Consider the following 19781-nt stretch of genomic DNA (forward strand, 5'->3'; position numbering starts at 1 on the left):
CATATTGTGCAAATACAATAATGATAAAGCACGCGTTGAATATGGCTATCCAACATCAACATTCTGAAGGACGTCATTGTTGACATTTTGAGATGCTGGTGCAGGACCTGATGAGGTTGAAATGGGCATCTAGCTACACCAAACTAGTGTTGGCCTTGGGGATCAATAAAGTATCTATCTATCTATCTATCTATCTATCAAGGATAAGCAATTGCACAACGTTCGCGGTGTAGGAAAAACTAAATAATCCAGCTAGCTAGCAGGTTAAGTACGACGTGCAAGTACTAGGCCTAATGAACAATTGATCTACCTAGTAGGTTAGTAGCTATAAACAATCATGAACAAAAAATAATGGTGACTGATTTGCATCGCTTGACGCTCAAATCATTTTTTTACTTTTTGTTTCATTTTGTTGGGTAAATATAAACAAAGAGCTGGTAGGTAGTGTTGTTGCCTTGAGTAAAGCTGCAAACAATGTTTGAGATGTCTTTTAAGATCTATTTGATGGCAATGTGTCCTGTCGTAAACTAACTACTGGTTAGGAAGGTTGCTAATGTTTTGTTAGATTTTGAAGTAGACAGCATCATATCAGAGATCATAGTCATTACACTGTACTCTGAAATGTTGTGGCTGCCATATGCATCAGCTCTTGCTCGCCATATTTATCACTGAAACTTGTGCTTTTATTGGGCGGCACTTTGCAGAAACGGGTATATCTGAAATCCTAATTGTTTTATGCTGGAAAAATCATTTTGACTGGGGGCACCCATCTCGTTATTGTCATGGTTCTTGGAATTCATTAAAACCTGTGAATGGCTCAGTTGGGCACTCTAATGGGGTTCCTCTCTACTAATACCATTGAAGACATTTTTTGATAGTCACTGTTGGGGTAAATTGCTCAGCATAGGCTCAGTTTCATTCTGCTCCATTATTTTGATAATGTTCTGTCAGCCTGAACCACTGAACCACTGACGTTCAACAGCTTGCTAGTCGATGTAAGATATCTATTGTCTGTTACTGAGCATGTCAGGTTTACCATTAATAAACATCAAGCCCGTGAAGTTAGATCTACTGGAGCAGCTTCTGTCATCTTGGGACACAACAGGGATGGGATTAGGGAAAGCATTTTCTTTTCTCTTCCTTTTATTTTCTCGCTGAAGTTAACAGTGTTGAATAGGGCAGGTGCTCTTATATGAGCAGATCCCTTGTATGTGAAGGATTTGTGGATTTGTTATCACCAATACATTTTCTATTGTTATTTTGAGAGGTTTGAGACTAATAACTTGTGGTTTCATTTTCCTTTTCGAGTTTAATGCTTTACCTCTGTCTCATGGCTAAAGTCATGCTAAGCAAAGTCGTGTGCGTGTGTGTGTTTGTGTGTGTGCGCTTGTGCGCACATGCGTACTGCTTCTGATCTCCTCTCTTTGCACGCACGCACAGATTTTGGTTCCCTCTTCGACTTGGAGCACGACCTTCCTGATGAGCTCATCAACTCCACGGATCTGGGCTTGCCCAACGGCGGAGACCTCAGCCAGCTCCACACCAGCCTCGGCGGAGGAGGCGTCGGCGGCGGGGCCGCGGGCGCCGGCCAGGACGCTGCTGCCAAACACAAGCAGCTCTCGGAGCTCCTGCGCTCCGGGGCATCGCTCCCAACCACCTCCGCGGCCGGCAGCCCGGGGAACGCTGCCTCCATGGGACTCCTGGGAGGGCTGAACGCCGCCACCTCGGGGCCACAGTCCCTGGGCCAGCAGCAGCAACACTCCTCGCCCCAGCAGACAGGCATGATGCAGCAGGCTGGCATGGTTGGTGGCCTGAACAGGGGCATGATGGGCGCCCAGAAGGGCAACGGCCAGCAGCTGCAGGGCCCAGCTGCCCCAGGCATGATGGGCGGGCAAGTGATGAACGGCTCGCCCAGGATGGGCTACCCGAACCAGGGCATGGGGAGCAACAGCAACCTACTCGCAGACACGCTACAGCAACAGCAACAGCAACAGCAGCAGGGCGGGCCACAGATGGGTCATGCTGGCATGAGGCCACAGCAACCCGGAGCGATGAACAAGGTAAGCGAGATGGCCATGCACCATAAGAGCAGCATGTAACGCAACAATCTCTCATTTGTTATGCATGTGTGAAATGACCCGGAAGTCTTGATATTTTTTTCAGTATTGCCTCCTAATGGTGTATAAGCAAATGGATCATGTTGTCTCTCCTCCTGAGTTAGTGTCTTTGGGCGATGTTTTGGAATCTTCCTGTGCACCTTGAGAACCACACTGAATGGATGTGTATTTTGGAGAAAAGGAAATGAAAAATACAGCTTACTCATCAAGTCAAGAAGATCCAATACAACTGATATCAAATTCTATTTTGAGGTTTCATGTTTAGTCTGATTTAAGGTTTAATGCATGTCGTTCAAATGTGAAATAAGCAAGTCAAAAAAGCCCAAGGATGTTCACCTTTTATTAGTTGTGGTTGGCTCAAGTCAGACGGTTGGAGAATATATTTTTTTTGGTCATGGATTGATCCTCCAAGGTTTCTTCATAATGGCGAGCATCCAGCAATGGCTGGGGATTGTGTGATAAATCTGTTGGCAGGGCGCAAACCTGTGCTGAAACACAGTCGTGGCTTTCCTAAGAGGTTCTGTCGAGGCACTAAGTGTAGCTGAATTCTGCCTCAGCGCAGTCCATGCTCTTGCTGGTTTTCTTTGCCCCCTCTGAAAGCCTCTGATCGTGTCGTGAGATGAACTTTGAAGTCTGTCAGCGACAGAGTTACTGTAATTCATCATTTATAGGTCAAAGCAGTTCATCAGAATGAAATGCTTTCAGGCTGTTAATTTATAGTCGTGCAGGGTAGAAATTTGTATGTCTGGCTGAGTCTTATTTTCATCTTCAAGTTCAATGAAATTGACTCTGTCTTGCTGCCACTGCCGTCATGGCCAACCCCCTCTGCTCCGTGTTGACGATTACCACTTGGAATGGAAAAGATTTTTCATGATTTTTTGAAGTTACCCAGCAGAAAAGGACAGCGCGGCATATAACATGCCCATTACCTTGTCTAACCTCCTTATGTTTCTGTGTCCCACGCCTCTCCTCCTCTCTCTCCTGTTTCCTCAGATGGGGATGATGCAGAATGCAGGGCCGTACGGCGGACCCTACGGCCAGACCGCAGGTCAGGTGATGGGCGGGCAGCTTCAGAACAAAGCAGCGATGCCCAACAGCCTCGCCCAGTTTAACATGGACAAGAAGCCCCAGCCCGTCCAGGGCATGACTGCCATGGTAATGATGTGTCTCATGACGACTTAACCGACTCCGGAGTCTTAGTTCATCTCTGGTCTTTACATTTGCTCGTTGTCTCATTCACTTGCATTCTCAAGATCCACCTGCGTTCATCATACTGATGCACTCCTACCTCAGTCAAATCTGTGTATTGTGTCTCTTTTCCCCAGTTGTCATTCCTCTCCTGTAAACATACCTTAGTGAAGTGGCCCTTGTTGTAACTCTTTCCTCTGGTGTTTTCCAGGCCTCCCAGCAGCCCTCGGTGGTTGGCTCGGGAGCCGTGGGTGGCGCAGCGGGCCCCGCCGGAGCCCAGACGAGCCTGAGCGCCATGGCCTCGGCCCCGGGCAGCGCGGCGCCCCCCACGGCCGACCCGGAGAAGCGCAAGCTCATCCAGCAGCAGCTGGTGCTGCTGCTGCACGCGCACAAGTGCCAGCGGCGCGAGCAGGCCAACGGCGAGATGCGCCCGTGCAACCTGCCCCACTGCCGCACCATGAAGAACGTCCTCAACCACATGACCCACTGCCAGGCTGGCAAGTCCTGCCAGGGTGAGTGAGCGAGCGCCACCACAGCGCGCAAGAGAGCGAGCGGGAGGCAGTGTTTCCCCAGGACTCTTCCATCTTGTTGGCGTCTGTCTGGTTATACTCCATGGTGTCTGTCTGTCTGTCTGCCTGCCTGTCTGTCTCTTGTGTTCCGATTCCGAGCGTCTGCGCTTTGTCGCAGTGCGTCTGTGTGAAGCGTGGTTTTGTGGTTTTCTCCCTGCGGTTTAGCTTCTCCTCTCTTTCGTCGCACATTGACTCACAGTTGCTGATAAATTCTGAGGTTTTCTTGTGCCATGCTGTGTACACTCGAGAGAGCGCGAGCATAAACATGTCTTATTTTTCTCTCTCTTTTGCTGCTGCTCTCAGTGGCGCACTGTGCCTCTTCGCGACAGATCATCTCTCACTGGAAGAACTGCACGCGGCACGACTGCCCTGTCTGTCTGCCACTGAAGAACGCTGGAGACAAGCGCAACCAGCAGTGTGAGTATCTGTTCAAAGACTCCATGGTCAAAGCCAAAGATGCTTGGCCTTTTCCCACCAAGAGGATATGCGTTGTCTCGTCAAGCTTCCTTTTTGGCTTTTGTAACCCCTGACAGACATTTGAACATGATCAGCCTCTTTTTCATATAAACCCTGTTTAAGTTGAAGTAAAAAAACAAAAAACAAAATCAGGTTAGATCACTTTTTTTGCATCCTCACACGCTCCCCCATAATGATAAAGGTGTGGGTCTCTGTTCTCAGACAAAGGCATTTAACAGGTTTATGTCTCCTTGCAAGAGTGAACATGCAAGGTGTATTATTTTTACTTTGACATATCCTAGCTGTTCTTGCCTCCACTGCAAGGTTTAATCTTTGCCATTTATCTTTAATCTTTGCCAACTAGCAGGTGCTAGTGTGTTTATGAACTGACCAAGCAGCAGAGCTGCACAAGCATCCTGAGGGTTTCCTCCTTTTTCCTTTACAATGTTATAAAGTTGAATGGAAGATATCACGTCAGCAAGATAATTACGTGAACGTTACATATGTAATTTCAAAACTTTGTTTTGTGAATTTAATTAGCTGACAGCTATGCTAGTTTTGGACTAACAAGTTTGCATCATTTGCATCATTTCAAACAGAGCTCGATAGATACTGCTGTGTGGTGATGAGTTTATGACTAAGACTTGCAAGCTATGCGAGTAATGTTATCAATGCAAACTAAAGCAAGCACAGTTAGCATAACCAAGAAGCATGCAACGAGCATAGCTCAAAGCAAAGTATAATGTTTCAAATAAGATCGCCAATTAAAAGCAGTTAGTTACAAAAACAAAAGTGATCTCAACCACTTGTGGATTATGTTTGAAGGCTACACACAGGCATTAACATAGGCAGAGGAGTTTCTGATATTAATGTTCTGAGTGAAAGTACACCCCCCCCCCCTCGCCCCGCTCAAACCTGTTAATCAATCAGCTTGTCATTCTCACAGGTGTGCTAGAAGCATGCAACGGGCATAGCCTGAGGCAAAGTATAATATATAATGTCTCAAATAAGATCACCAATCAAAAACAGTTTTGGGGCTCAAAGTTATCACAACCACTGTGGATTATGTTATGTTTAAGGCTACACACAGGCATTAAATACGCAGTGCAGGAGCAATGATTGGCGATTTAACTTTAGGGTGTTGACTTAACTGTCACCCTGTCATTAAATCAGCCCCTTGTGTGAGAATGGGGTTATGCTCCATCCAAGATGCATGCCATTCAGACCCAATGGGCTGCTTAATGCGGAGTGTAGAATTTATGTTGGAGACCCGTCTTGTACCTCCTGACAGGCATCTTATCTGTAGTCTCTGTTGACCCATGGTGTATTTGACTCTTGACTCATGTTCACCCTCTTCTTCTTACAGCGCTCCTTGGCCAGGCTGGGGTGGGTCTGGGTAGCTCGTTAGGGGCTGTGCCAGGCGGTCAGCCCAGCACGCCCAACCTCAACCCGCCCAGCCAGATCGACCCCAGCTCCATCGAGCGGGCCTACGCCGCCCTCGGCCTCACCTACCAGGGCAACCAGATGACCGCCACACCCCAGTCGTCATCTCTGCCCTCCCAGGGCCTGCCGGGCCAGGCCGGGGTCAGGCCCATGAACCCCATGGGTATGTGCGGGGCTTCTTCGATGGGTGGTGGGGTGGTAGGCAATCACAGTAGACGATCTGAGGACATCAATTAAAGGACAGACCGTTTTACACTCAGATTAATGGAAAACTGTAAATATGTTGTTAAGAAGACTCACAGCACTCATGCGGCATCTTTCTGTGGTTAACATGGTCTCTCCATGTGCATTGTTGCTATCACTAGACAATGTAGGTTTTTTAATTCATACAATCGCCTGGATCTGTACGCTTGACTTGCTCATCTGGGTCTTGTCAGTCCAACCCATCTCACCCCCTCCTCTCCTCTGTTCTTCTCACCCCCTCAAAGCTGGAGGAAACCCCATGGGTGTGAACGGTGGTGTGGGGGTTCAGTCCCCCAGCCAGCAGACTAACCTTCTCCAGGACGCCATGCTGCACCGAAGCATGAACGCGCAAAGGTCCGTGCTCTAACCACCTCATGCATGTAACACAATCCTCCGAGAGGCTGTCCCTGTCTTGCCAGCGGAGTTCATGCTTTTACAAACCAGTTCAGGCTCCTGTTACAGAAGTGTAAAGTGAAGCATTTATGCCTTGTCTTTTTTTATGTCTTTGCATATGTATGTGTAGTGATTTTAGATGTGTATGGGATTCAAGCAGTATGAAAGAGAATTTGTCAAGAAGCTCAAATTTGCTTCTGATTTGATCCAAAGGCTTGTGTCAGTGGCTTACTTATGTTTTGCTCTCGCAGCTTAATGAACGACAGCGCTGCCGTGGGCAACCTGGGCTCCATGCCCACAGCCACGCCGCCCTCGGTTGCGGGCATGAGGAAGAGCTGGCATGAGGACATCACCCAGGACCTACGCAACCACCTTGTGCACAAACTGTGAGTCCCTAGCCATATCCACTCACTCCTAACTGTGGGTGTCCCCGTAACACCTTTAAATTAGGATACTTTGGCACAAAGCTGGCAGAACACTTTTTTACGCAATACTACAGTTCTTCAACCTGGTTCAGTATAGGCGTGTTGTGTGCTTTGATTAAGACAGGCACGGCAATTCTGTCAGAAGTAATGCATAGTTCAAAGCTAATGCGGAGCTGGTGTGCCTCGTATTTGGTTACTAAAAGCTGTTGTAAAAGTACCCATGTCTGCCCCTTCCGTCGGAAAATAAAAAAAAAACTAAGAGTTTTTTTTATACTTCAAAATAATGTTTCATTTATGAATGAATATGAATTTATGAACCAAAATCTGGTTTGACTCTTACTGGGAATATTTACTGTCGAAAATACCCGATTCTGTTTACCGTGGTCGGAGCTTGGCGCTGGGCTGGTGGGTGCCCTGTTTCTGCCTACTCACTCGGTCCAGCAAGGTGCTATGATGGACGTTTAGTGGTGAATTGAAATTAAAGCACATTCAGTCTCATTCTTGTCGTCCCGAGACCCCTACCGCATTTGGTAATCAGTGCATTAGCCCAGATCAGTGGACAACTACAATAGAAAACGTTACACCAAGACTTCTTGTCGCAAAATCAAAATTCAACCCGAGCTCCAAGTGGTTTTGTACACGCAGCATCACAACACTGTTTATAGCACATTGAGTCATTGTACATTTTCATTTTTGCCACAAAGATTATTTAGACACCCTTATGTGGCGAGTGCTTGCACTTCTTTAGGAATTTGCAGTCCTGACACATTAGTGCCCATTTTCCTAAGAGGGTGAAAATAGAGCACAGGCGGAAATAGGTGACATGCGATAAATAAAAAATAAATGACGTAAGCATAGTGACAGATATAGACCCTTTCAGTCTGTTCCTAGAGGGTTTCCGGTTGAAACCCAGATACTTTGAAATTAAATTGAATCGGACTATAGCGTCATGCTCTACAAAATGCCGACTTTAAAAAAACTTTTAAGAAGCTTCCCACTTCCGGTGAGGTGAGATGTCGGTGTGAGTAGCTCCGCACAAACCCTGGCGTCTAACTTCATAAATCAAAAGTTAAGGTGCCTTTGAATGAACTCTTAAAACGCAAATTAATGGACAAAAAGTAATGAACTTGAGATCTGGCACGGTTGCCCAAGAAACTCCGCGAGAGAAACTAAAGAAGAAGAAATCAAGCGTGACTGAAGAAACAATGGTGGACAAAAAGCTGGAACAAAGTTTGAAGGCCATGTTGACTGACTTCAAGGAGGAAATCTCCAAACAAATTGCAGAGCTTCGACAAGACTTCGGAACGTTTTCAAATGAATTAAAACAAGTAAGAGCTGACGTTACCGAAATACGCACGGGATTAGAAGAAGCAAATGGCGATATAAAGGAAGCTGAGCAACGCATACATGAATTGGAAGAAAGAGAGATAAGTGCAAATGAGACGATAGAATGGCTGAAACAAGAGCAAAAAAGAATGAATGACAGACTTGAGCATCTCGAGAACAAAGCTTGTCAAAATAACATTCGGATATATAATATTAAAGAAGGCACAGAGGGAGGAAACATGGCTGGATTTATAAGAACATTTCTCAAGGAAAAGTTGATGCTCCCTCCTGGACTACTACAGGTTGAAGCAGCCTATCGTTCACCCTCAAAGAGTAGCCAACAAACCACGGGGAAAACAGAAGATAACGCAAGCAGCCCTCGGTCGATTGTGGTGCGCTTTCCGAATGGGAATATCAGGCAAGAAATCCTACAGACGGCTTGGGCGAAGAACATCAGTCTGGATGAGGAGCGCGTCTACTTTTCACAGGATTTCACAAGCAAAGTACAGAAGGAGAGGACCCGATATGCTCCATTAAGGAGATTACTCAAGGAGAAGAATGTGAAATCACATCTGCGAAATCCAGCTAAATTGAAGGTGTTTGGCGAGGGAGAACCAACCATTTACGCGACTCCTGAAGAAGCAGAACGTGGCCTACGAGAGAAGGGAGTGATACTTGCCACGGACCAGTGCCAGTACGAAGTTAAGAGGGGGAAAGCGCAATCAGTCCCCTTCCAGAAAGTTCACAGACAAAACATCGCACGAGAGCAAGAGACAACGACCATCCCAGCCGTGCCAGTGGAGACCAAGGTAGACAAAATAAACGAATGATTTAATGAACAATGACTTTGAGCACTAAAATACTCACAATGTAAGAAAAGACAACAGGGGAGAAACTCCAAGACATCATGCTGTTCACCACATTTGTAAGGGCATGCCTTAGTCCAATGTACATCATAACCAAACGTTGGTATGGACGAAACAGTAAGACCCTTTCATTCCACGATATACAGTGGAAGCCACTTAGTAACCACATAGAAGAGGTTACACTCTTTGGAAGTTCAAGATGGGAGTTTTGGGTTAGGGGGAAGGTTTCACTTATGCACTTTTTTCTTTATGTTTTTCTGTTTATTTTTCTTAGAAATAAATACAAAGGGGAAGTGAAATATCTCTCATGGTGAAAGTTAGATGCATATCTCTAAATGTAAATGGGCTAAATAATGTCATAAAAAGGAAACGCATACTCCAGTACCTTAAGAAAGAAGGGGGAGAAGTAATATTCCTCCAAGAAACTCATTTAAGTACAATTGAGCATGCTAAAATGGAAAAATTAGCTAATGCACAGGTGTTTCATTCCTCCCATTCAACATCTAAAAGAGGAGTCTCAATTTTGATCAAGAACCATCTTATGTTTAAGAAAATAAAATGTATTAGGGACAAGGAAGGAAGGTATGTAGTAGTTATAGGCATGCTGGAAGAGCAATGCTTAACACTAATTAATGTATATAACCCTCCAGGAAAAGGGGATGGGCTTGTGGAAAAAGTACTACAATTGTTAATGATGGAGGCACAAGGAACGGTAATTATGGCTGGAGATCTTAACCTGGTCATGAATCCAAAATTAGATACCCAGAGTAGGAAGAAACATAAATCAGAAAAAGCTGCAGACTTACTCCGGAAAGCTGAAACAGACATAGGCTTAACAGACGTTTGGCGTTGTCTACACCCCTGTGATAAAGCTTTTACTTATTACTCTGATGCACATAAGGTTTTCTCCAGACTAGATTATTTTTTTATGTACAAAAACGATATTGGAAGAGTTAGCAAGTGCGAAATTCTACCCATAACAATAACTGATCATGCTCCGGTCGTAATGGAAATGAATATGAATGTGGACAAAGGAGAAACACTTTGGAGACTGAATAACTCACTACTGGGAAATTCTCATTTAAAAGATAAAATTGCGAGGAAGATCAAGTCTTTCTTCGAGTTAAATGATAATGGTGAAGTATCGGACATAGTGCTATGGGAAGCTGCAAAGGCAACAATAAGAGGAGAAATAATTGCACTTTCCTCTTGGGAAAAGAAACAAAAAGAAAAAACAAAGACCCTCTTAGAAAAGAAAGTAGGTGACCTGCAAAAGGAATATGAGATTTGTATGAAAGCAGAGGTATATACACAATTGTGTGCCACTAAAAAACTACTGAAATCATTAGAATTAATGGAGATCGAAAAAAAATTAGTACTCTGTAAGCAAACTCATTTTGAGAATAGTACAACATCCTTGAAAAAATTGGCATTTAAGTTAAAAAAACAACAGGAAAGATCTATAGTAGCCACGGTTAAGGATAAAAGAGGTGTTTACAGAAGGGGAAAATCAAATATCGCATCTGGTTTCAGGGAATTTTACCAAGATCTGTATACACCTGAATTGGAGGTTGACAATAAAGAAACTAAAACATTTTTGGATACGTTGCAGCTTCCAGCTGTAACTGACGGTCAGAATGAAGAGTTAACACAGCCAATAACTGAAATAGAAATAGCAAAGACCATAAAGAATGGGAAGGCCGGGAGAAGCCCGGGTGACGATGGGTACACCTATGAATTCTATAAGGAATTTTCAAGGTTATTAATACCCATTTTGTGCAGGGTTTTTAATAGGATATTAGAAACAGGAGTTTGGCCCAATACCTGGAACTCAGCAATAATCTCAGTGTTGTATAAAGAAGGAAAAGACCCTGAATGTTGCTCTTCATATAGGCCTATATCCCTGCTAAATGTAGACCAAAAAGTATTTACAGCTATAATAGCCAAGAGAATGTCAAATATAATGCCTAAAATAATCAACTTGGACCAAACAGGCTTTGTAAAAGATAGATTATTGAGTGATAATATCCATCGCACCATTAATGTTATAGACTATGCCTCCAAAAATAAGCTATCTATGTTAACCATAACATTGGATGCAGAGAAAGCTTTCGATAGATTATTCTGGCCCTTCCTAATAGAAGTGTGCAAGAAGTTTAAGTTTAATCAGACATTTGTTAATTTAATCAGAGGAATGTATGCAACTCCACAAGCCAGAGTGAAAGTTAACGGAACTTTGTCAGATTCATTCACAATAAAGAGAGGAACCAAACAGGGTGATCCTTTATCTCCACAACTATTTGCTCTATGTATAGAGCCATTAGCTGAAAGAATTAGACAGAATACAGAGGTAAGAGGGGTTTATGTTGGAAAGGAGGAACATAAAATAGCATTGTTTGCCGATGATATCATTTTATACTTAACAAGTGTTTACAAATCCTTGCCGACCCTAATGTGTGAAATAACATCTTACAGTAATGTGTCAGGGTATAAGTTGAATTTAAATAAAACCGAAGTGATGCAAATTGGCTGCCAATTAGATAACCAATTCAAAACTGCATATAATTTCAAATGGGACCAAAATAGCATAAAATACCTGGGGGTGATAGTACCAAATAACCTTGAACAGCTTTACCAAAGCAACTTTGGAACATTGGAAAAATCTGTTAAACAAGACCTAAATAGGTGGAGAAGTTTGCCTTTCACGTTAATGGAGAAGATCAGTGCAATAAAAATGAATATTTTACCAAGATTTTTATTTCTGTTTCAAAATATCCCACTTTATATACCTCACATAAGTTTCAAATACTGGGAGAGTTTACTTAGAAAATTCTTATGGGATGGGAAAAAACCAAGAGTTAAACTTAAAATTTTGCAACAGAGGAGAAGGGAAGGGGGGTTAGCGTTACCAAATTTAATTAACTACTATTATGCAGCACAAGTGAAATTAATTTTGATTATGTTGAACAAAGGCTTGGGCCCAAAATGGAAAAATATGGAGACAATACTGGTTGGTAACCTAAATAAACTCTTCACCACAAAGCAGATGAAAACAAATAATTTCGTACTAAATAATACGGTCAAAACTTGGAGAAAAATATGTAAGAATATAAAAATAAAAGAAGGACATCTGACATGTCTAAGAGAAATACAGAGTGATCCAGACTTTACCCCAAATACACTTGATAACACTTTTAAAAGCTGGGGAAATAAAGGCCTGGTTATGCACAGCCAAATGTTTAGTGACATTGGTGTAGAACCTTTTGAAAATATAGCAAGAGCATACCAGCTCCAAAACAATCAATTTTATCGATACTTGCAACTTAGGAATTATCTGAATGAAAAAGCACATCTCAAAAGTCTTAATGATCTACATATACTTATACAATACATGGCGAAAAAATGTCAGAGTGAGAATACTAAACATTTAACTGGACAAATATATAATATTCTACAGGAATGTGGGGCTGAAAAATTAGATCACATAAAGGAGAAGTGGGAGCTGGATTTGAACAAAACCATTAGTGAAGAGGAGTGGAAACAGTGCCTGAAAGATATTAATGTTTACACTAGATCCCCCTACTGGCAGGAATATGCCTGGAAGATGACTATTAGATACTTTCTAACACCATCAATAATGGCCAAATATGCGCAAACCAACACCAGCTGTTGGAGGGAATGCGGTGTAAACAACGCTGATTATACACATATTTTCTACTCTTGTAATAAACTTAATAAATATTGGCAGGCAGTCCAACATCTTACGCGAGAAAAGTTAAGCAAAGATGTGTCAATACAAAATCACAATGCTATTTTGGGCATAAGACCCAGAGGGCTGGAAAAGGAACACCTCCACCTCTTTTGGGTCTTTAGAATAACAGCCTTAAAACAAATTACAAGGAATTGGAAAAAAGTAGAACCACCTACTACTGATATGTGGTTGGAAAGTATAGAGGAAATGAAAAGTATGGAAAAAATAACTTATAGAATCAATAATAAAGAGAATGTGTATGACAAAAAATGGTCCCTTTACAAATGTTAAGATGAGGAGCCAATCTAAACTATGGCACCCCCATGAGAAATCAAAACTACACTCAGTTAATAAATATGTATACCCTTCGTATTTTTTTTTTTTTTTTTTTTTATTATTTTATTTTTTTTTTAGGTTCATTGTTTTGTGTATGGGGGTTAGGACGTGAGTGGGTGGGTGGGTGGGTGTGTGTGTGTGTGTGTGTGTGTGGGGGGGGGGCATGGGGAGGGGGGGAGGGTGTGAGTTTATGTGAATTCTTTTGTGTGTGGGTGAATGTGGGTGTATGCGTGGATGGATGAATGTCGCAAAGTGTGGGTATTTAGGTGGATGAAAGTTGGTGGGTGTGGATATATGGTTGGATGGATGAATGTGTGCTGATGTGAGTGGGGGAGTGAATGTGGGGTTTGTGAGGATGGATGGATGTAGACCTGCAGATGGGAGCAAAAGAAGGGTTAAAAGAGTGGGTGGGGTGGAGTACATGAAACAGTGTGTGTGTGGTTTTTATTTACTTTAATTTTCTTATTTATTAATTAATTATTTTATTTATTTTTTCTATGTACCGTTTTCTTATGTCTGTTTTGAAATAATCACAAGTGGGGGAAAAAAAAGAAAAACTGAAAATGTGTTTATAAATGAATGATTGTTCTGAACTTGAATGAACTTGAATGAACTTTGAATGAACACAATAAAGTATTAAAAAAAAAAAATAAAAAAACTTTTAAAAACAGTTTTAATCAAGTAAACAAGTTACCCATTAGCCCAATGTTATTTTCTGTGCCACAGGAAATGCCCTGTTTATGCAGTTGAAAGGGTCTATAGTCTTCATAGTGAACTTCAACCAAAAGTATTGCAAAGTCAATCTAGCTCAAAAAAGGGCCAAAACTTAAACTAATTGCAATAGTAATGGTTCATACTTTTTATTGATCCTTAAACCCTCCTGCATCACATATTAAAAATCTACCCATTTATATTTAGTGGAACATACTTTTATTCCAGGTCAAAGGTAGCAATTTCCAATGCATTTTGCCATTGAGATTTACTACAGGTGAAATGGGTAAAATTTTAAACTATAGATATCAAATTGAAACTTTCACAGTTGTTTACTCACATTAAGGCAAAGATTTTTTGTATTGCAAGTTTTCTGAAATGTGATGTTTAGATATGCAAATGAGACCAGTTTTACTTAAATATGCAATAATTTGCATATATTTCTAGAAAACTAAATCTGAACAATAGGTACAGTCAACTTCAAAATAATTGCTGAATTTTGCTTCTACAGTGAGGAGCACATGTATTTGATACCCTGCTAAAACAGGAATATAAAATCATCATTTGACAATTGATCTTAATGCCTTAACTCAAAAAATTAGTACAAATCAAACCGCCAAGGACACCAATTTTCTTTGTGATTGAAGAATGTATCGTAAATAGATAAATGTTTTCCTTAAATGCTAGGGGAAGGAAGTATTTGACCCCCTATGTAACCCTATGGGAATTTAACACATAGGGTTAACATAGGGGCAGGCAGATTTTTATTTTTAAAGGCCAGCTATTTCATGGATCTAGGATATTATGCATCCCGATAAATTTCCCTTGGCCTTTGAAATTAAAATAGCCCCACATCATCACATACCCTTCACCATAGCTAGAGATTGGCATGGTGCTTTTTCCAGTAGGCCTATTAGCCTGTTTGATTTGCATTGAGCTCAATGAGCATCAAACAGGCTAATAGGCCTACTGGAAAAAGCACCATGCCAATCTCTAGCTATGGTGAAAGGTATGTAATGATGTGGGGCTATCTTAATTCCAACGGCCAAGGGAACTTTATCAGGATGCATAATATCCTGAATCCATAAAATAGCTGGCCTTAAAAAATAAAAATCTGCCCGCCCCTATGTTAACCCTATGTGTTGAATTCCCATAGGGTTACATTGGGGGTCAAATACTTACTTCCCCCTAGCATTTAGGAAGAACATTTATTTATTTACGAAACATTCTTCCATCACAAAGAAAATTGGCGTACTTAGCGGTTTTATTTTTACTCAATTTTTGAATTAAGACATTAAGATCAATTGTCAAATGACGATTTTCTATTCCTCTTTTTAGGCAACTTTAGCATGGTATCAAATACATTTTCTCCTCACTGTATATTGGATACCAAAAGCCTATGCAAAGGGAGTATTTGATATCACTTCATATCACCTCAGAAATGAGGAAATCAAGTCAAGTCAAAATCAATGCGTTTCAATGGAAGTACATTATAGAACAAATGATTGTCAATGATATGGTATGATGGAAGTATCTCAGTGCATGCCAACTCACTTGATATGTTGTCTAAAGGTCAATATCTTCCTTATGTGACTTGGCATGTGACTTGAGATACTTCCATCATACCATATCATTGAAAATCATTTGTTCTATAATGTACTTCCATTGAAACGCATTGATTTTGACTTGACTTGATTTCTTCATTTCTGAGGTGATATGAAGTAATATCTAATATTCCCTTTGCGTAGGCTTTTGGTATCCAATATAGAAGCAAAATGCAGCAATTATTTTGAAGCTGACTGTACCTATTGTTCAGATTTAGTTTTCTAGAAATATATGCAAATTATTGCATATTTAGGCAAAACTGGTCTCATTTGCATATCTAAACATCACATTTCAGAAAACTTGCAATACAAAAAATATTTGCCTTAATGTGAGTAAACAACTGTGAAAGTTTCAATTTGATATCTATAGTTTAACATTTTACCCATTTCACCAGTAGTAAATCTCAATGGCAAAATCCATTGGAAATTGCTACCTTTGACATTGAAAAAAAGTATGTTCCACTAAATATAAACGGGTAGATTTTTTATATGTTAATTAGATATACCTAGGGATCACAAAAAACTTGGAATGATTACTATTGCAATTAGTTATGGGTCAAACGCTAGATTGACTGGCCTAATGGTGATTGTAAGTTCAAACAAAACCCTGACAAAAATAACTTTTGTGACCTGGACACTTCCCTCCCCTCTATGTGAGCAGAGTGCAGGCCATCTTCCCCACACCAGACCCCGCTGCACTGAAGGACAGGCGGATGGAGAACCTGGTGGCGTACGCGCGGAAGGTGGAAGGGGACATGTACGAGTCGGCCAACAGCAGGGTGAGAAAGATCTCACTTGCTTACATCCATTGCAGCTGAATAGGTTCTGAAAAGTGTAAATGTCGCCGACCCTCCTAGTTTGGTTGAGTACCCAAGCTAACCCTCATTCCGTTTGTCTTCACTTTTTCCTGTCTCTTTTCTTTCTTTCTTTCGCTTTTGCCACATCAGGCGGAGTACTACCACCTCCTAGCTGAGAAGATCTATAAGATCCAGAAGGAGCTGGAGGAGAAGAGACGGACTCGGCTACAGAAACAGGGTATGATGCCCTCTCAGCCGGGCATGCCCCCCTCCAACTTGCCCCCCGTCATGGGCCAGCTGCCTCTGCCCCCCGGGCCGCCGCCCAGTACGTAAAACCTTTACAATTATACAGTCATGCACAGTATATAAGGAAGAGACAAATAATAAATACAATAAGCTTTGTAAGTAAAGAATAATGGATGGCCTGCCGCGTCACAGGTTATCAGAAGTTAACACAAGGTAATGAGGTGGTAATGCACTACCGGTGCGGTGGAGGTGCTACCCGAACACCATAAAGTCTGACAGATAAGAGCATCTGCCAAATGAATACATGTCAAATGTTAATGTAAAAGTCCATTATCCTGCCTGTACCTCTGCATTGTTGCTTATACCACACCTGCAGTATGGTGATTTACTGACACGATGTACACATCTTGGCCTCCAAAACTGACTTGTTCGTAGAACTACTTCTTTCCACCACACATGGCCCTCATTTATCAACCAAGCGTAGAAACCAGCGTACATCTGAGCGCAGAAATCTTCTTACGACGGGGCTCACGTGTGATTCATCAAACTTTCGTATCACTCCAATTCCAGCGTAAGAATAAACGTGTGTTGATAAAGGTGGCGGCTGGAAACGAGCGTAATTTAAATATCACGGCCCTATATATGCTCGTTTTGATGGCCTCGCCCCTAGAATTTACAAAAGAGATCACTATTGATCTCGAGCCACAGTGACGTCCAGCTGAACCTTGTTAATTTTGACAGCTAGAAGCTGTCATCAAGGAAGGCGGGAAACGAGCGATTTAAGCGCAACAGACTTTATTTTCGCAGAGAGAACGCATCATACTAAAAATACGTTCACTACAAAACCATACGACACTGAAATTTGCCCTTTGAAAATAATTTAAAATATATAATTCATGAATGTTGCGTTTGCCAAAGAGAAAGTAATCATCTCCTATATGGCTATCCTAAGCCATCAAATGTGTCAATATATTGTACTACATTACAGCAAATAGGCTGCACATGTACAGGAAAGGTGTTATGTCCGAGATAGTCCATAAATTCAACTCTTCAACTTTCTAATCCACTGCCGATTTACTGCTGCACGGTGCTATGCCGCCTGAAAAACTTGCGTACGCGAGTTCAGACTAGACGTGAGATCTGAGCATATAGCACCGATCATGTTCAGATTGATAAATGCCATACTTTGCGTGGAAACAAGCGTACGCCTGTTCTACGCCTGTTTTTGGTCGTACGCACGTTTCATAAATGAGGGCCATTGACTTTCATCAACTTACAAGGACAGACTCCTGTTACTTGTTTGAAATGAGCTGTAATGGCCAAACCTCAGTCGATAGTTTTTTACCTGTCAAGCTAGAATGTTCCAGGATTCTGTTGTCTTTGTTTTGCAAAATCACAGCTGTCCAAATGCAGTGTAATGTGTACTGAAAAATTTTCCACTTTTGCTCTGCTCTGAACTCTTCTCAGATCGCTAGTTTGTAGCTTTGTCGCAACGTGATGGTCCATTTAAACTTTAAAACAAGTTTGGTGAATTGACATAAAAGTGTTAAAAGGGACAAAAACTGTAGGTTCTTCATTGGTGAGCAAGTTGAGTCAATTAAATTGACGTCAGTAGGGTGCATCACACCAAGCAGTGGTATAAAAAGAAGTTAAAGGTTAAGGACTAAAAAAAAACCTTCTCTCTCTCTTTGTTGCTGGTCTCTCCACCTTGGTTTTTGATTGTATTTATTTCTCTCTCTCTCTCTCTCTCTCTCTCTCTCTCTCTCTCTCTCTCTCTCTCTCTCTCTCTCTCTCTCTCTCTCTCTCTCTTCAGATGGACCCCATGCAGACCCCTCCCTTGTCCCGCCAGCGGGACCCAATCAGATGGTCAGCCGTATGCAGAACCCTGCAGGTAAGTGGAGCCTTGTGTCTGCCCCTTTTTGAGATGGCTACTGCCGCTCCCCTACCCCGACCCCCCCCAACCACACACACACACACACACACACACACACACACACACACACACACACACTCCTCTGCCAGTATACGGCTGCCAACAAGAAAACTCATTCAAGCAATGCAGCCTGTGGACAGCTCCTGTCATGGCGCAGCTTTAGTGGTCGTTTCATAGAAGTAGATCCTTCTGGACGGAGCGAGTGAATGGGAGAGATGGGCAGGCGGAGGAGGAGAAGAAAGGCTGCATTGTGCTGCGCGCCGCGCGTGTCCAGAGTGTGGCTCACATCGTCTCCTCTTCTCTTTTGCTCTCCGCAGCCATGAATCAGTTCAACCAGATGGCCATGCAGGGGGGCGGGCCGAGGTCCACGCCCCCACTACCCATGGGAGGTCCACTCAATCAGGTTGGCACCGCGTTTGTTTTTGATTTATCAGATGCAACAAAGTGTCTTGTGTCACCTTGGGGGAAAAAGGAACTTTAATAAGTGTCTGTTATTTCACCTTCTCACAACCTAATATGAATTGAAAAGGAATGTAATATTATTACTTTGGGAAGTGGTCAGAAGTGTGAGGCAGCAGATGCCTTTGGTTCTTTGCTTCACCCTTCATACTCCTTGGATGTCCTTACATCTATGCACTAAAGTGCAAGGACACGTGTTCTTCAAAATTGTTTGACTCGATCAATAAGATTTTAGTCAGTGCTTGTGCTTCCGATCACAAAGACGTTTAGGCCTGTGTATGTATGTTTGCTGCAGAAGAGGCAGAGGTGTCGTATGATCTCTAAATGCTGTTTTAACCCGCTTGTTGTCAGATGGGACGGGGAAGCCCAAGGATGGGGCAGCCCAATGTGGCCCAGATGCAGAATCAGTACCTCCCGTCTGGGCAGTTTCCAGGCTCCAACGCTGGCCTCAACGCTGGCCCAGTAGGTATGGGCCAGTCGGGGCCACAGCCTGGCATGACTCAGGTGAGACACCACAAGCCTGTATTTGGAGGCTTCTATTGATTGTGCTCGTTGTGTGTCCCAGCTGAAGCATTGGCTTCTCTTGATTTGTGGTCGGTGTGTGTCCCAGCTGAAGCATCGGCTTCTCTTGATTGTGGTCGTTGTGTGTCCCAGCTGAAGCATCTGTTGATTAATGGTGGTCATCCTCGTGTTCTGTCCCTCAGCAGTCTCAGATGCCCACTCCGACCTCCCTCCCGGTGGGCAGCCCGGTCGGGCAGCCCAGCTCAGTGTCCGGCGCGGGCCCAGGACCCGGGGCACCCGTGGGCTCCATGCTGCCCAGTAGCGTGCCCGGAGGGGGTCCCTCGAGCATGGCACCGTCCTCCCAGCCCAACTCGCACGGGCACTGCCCGCCCATGCGCCAGAGCTCGCCCTCGCCGC

General features: G+C 42.9%; 1 protein-coding gene across 6 annotated transcripts in view; it reads left to right on the top strand.

Annotated features, from left to right (window-relative positions):
* Positions 1–19781, top strand: part of ep300b (E1A binding protein p300 b) — a 40894-nt gene that overhangs the window by 3535 nt on the left and 17578 nt on the right. For 4 of the 6 annotated variants that reach the window (XM_062531806.1, XM_062531808.1, XM_062531809.1 and 1 more), the window contains exons 2-14: positions 1441–2060; positions 3111–3272; positions 3517–3817; positions 4178–4291; positions 5697–5936; positions 6262–6370; positions 6661–6795; positions 16090–16207; positions 16376–16550; positions 18285–18362; positions 18722–18807; positions 19215–19367; positions 19568–19781. The exon at positions 19568–19781 is cut by the window's right edge and continues 338 nt beyond it. In XM_062531806.1, the coding sequence (XP_062387790.1) occupies positions 1441–2060; positions 3111–3272; positions 3517–3817; positions 4178–4291; positions 5697–5936; positions 6262–6370; positions 6661–6795; positions 16090–16207; positions 16376–16550; positions 18285–18362; positions 18722–18807; positions 19215–19367; positions 19568–19781 (2505 nt within the window). The remainder of the gene's footprint in view (positions 1–1440; positions 2061–3110; positions 3273–3516; positions 3818–4177; positions 4292–5696; positions 5937–6261; positions 6371–6660; positions 6796–16089; positions 16208–16375; positions 16551–18284; positions 18363–18721; positions 18808–19214; positions 19368–19567) is intronic. The other 2 variants (XM_062531807.1, XM_062531811.1) reach the window with 1 other exon arrangement.

This window comes from Sardina pilchardus, chromosome 3 (genome assembly GCF_963854185.1).
Source record: "Sardina pilchardus chromosome 3, fSarPil1.1, whole genome shotgun sequence".
NCBI lineage: Eukaryota > Metazoa > Chordata > Actinopteri > Clupeiformes > Clupeidae > Sardina > Sardina pilchardus.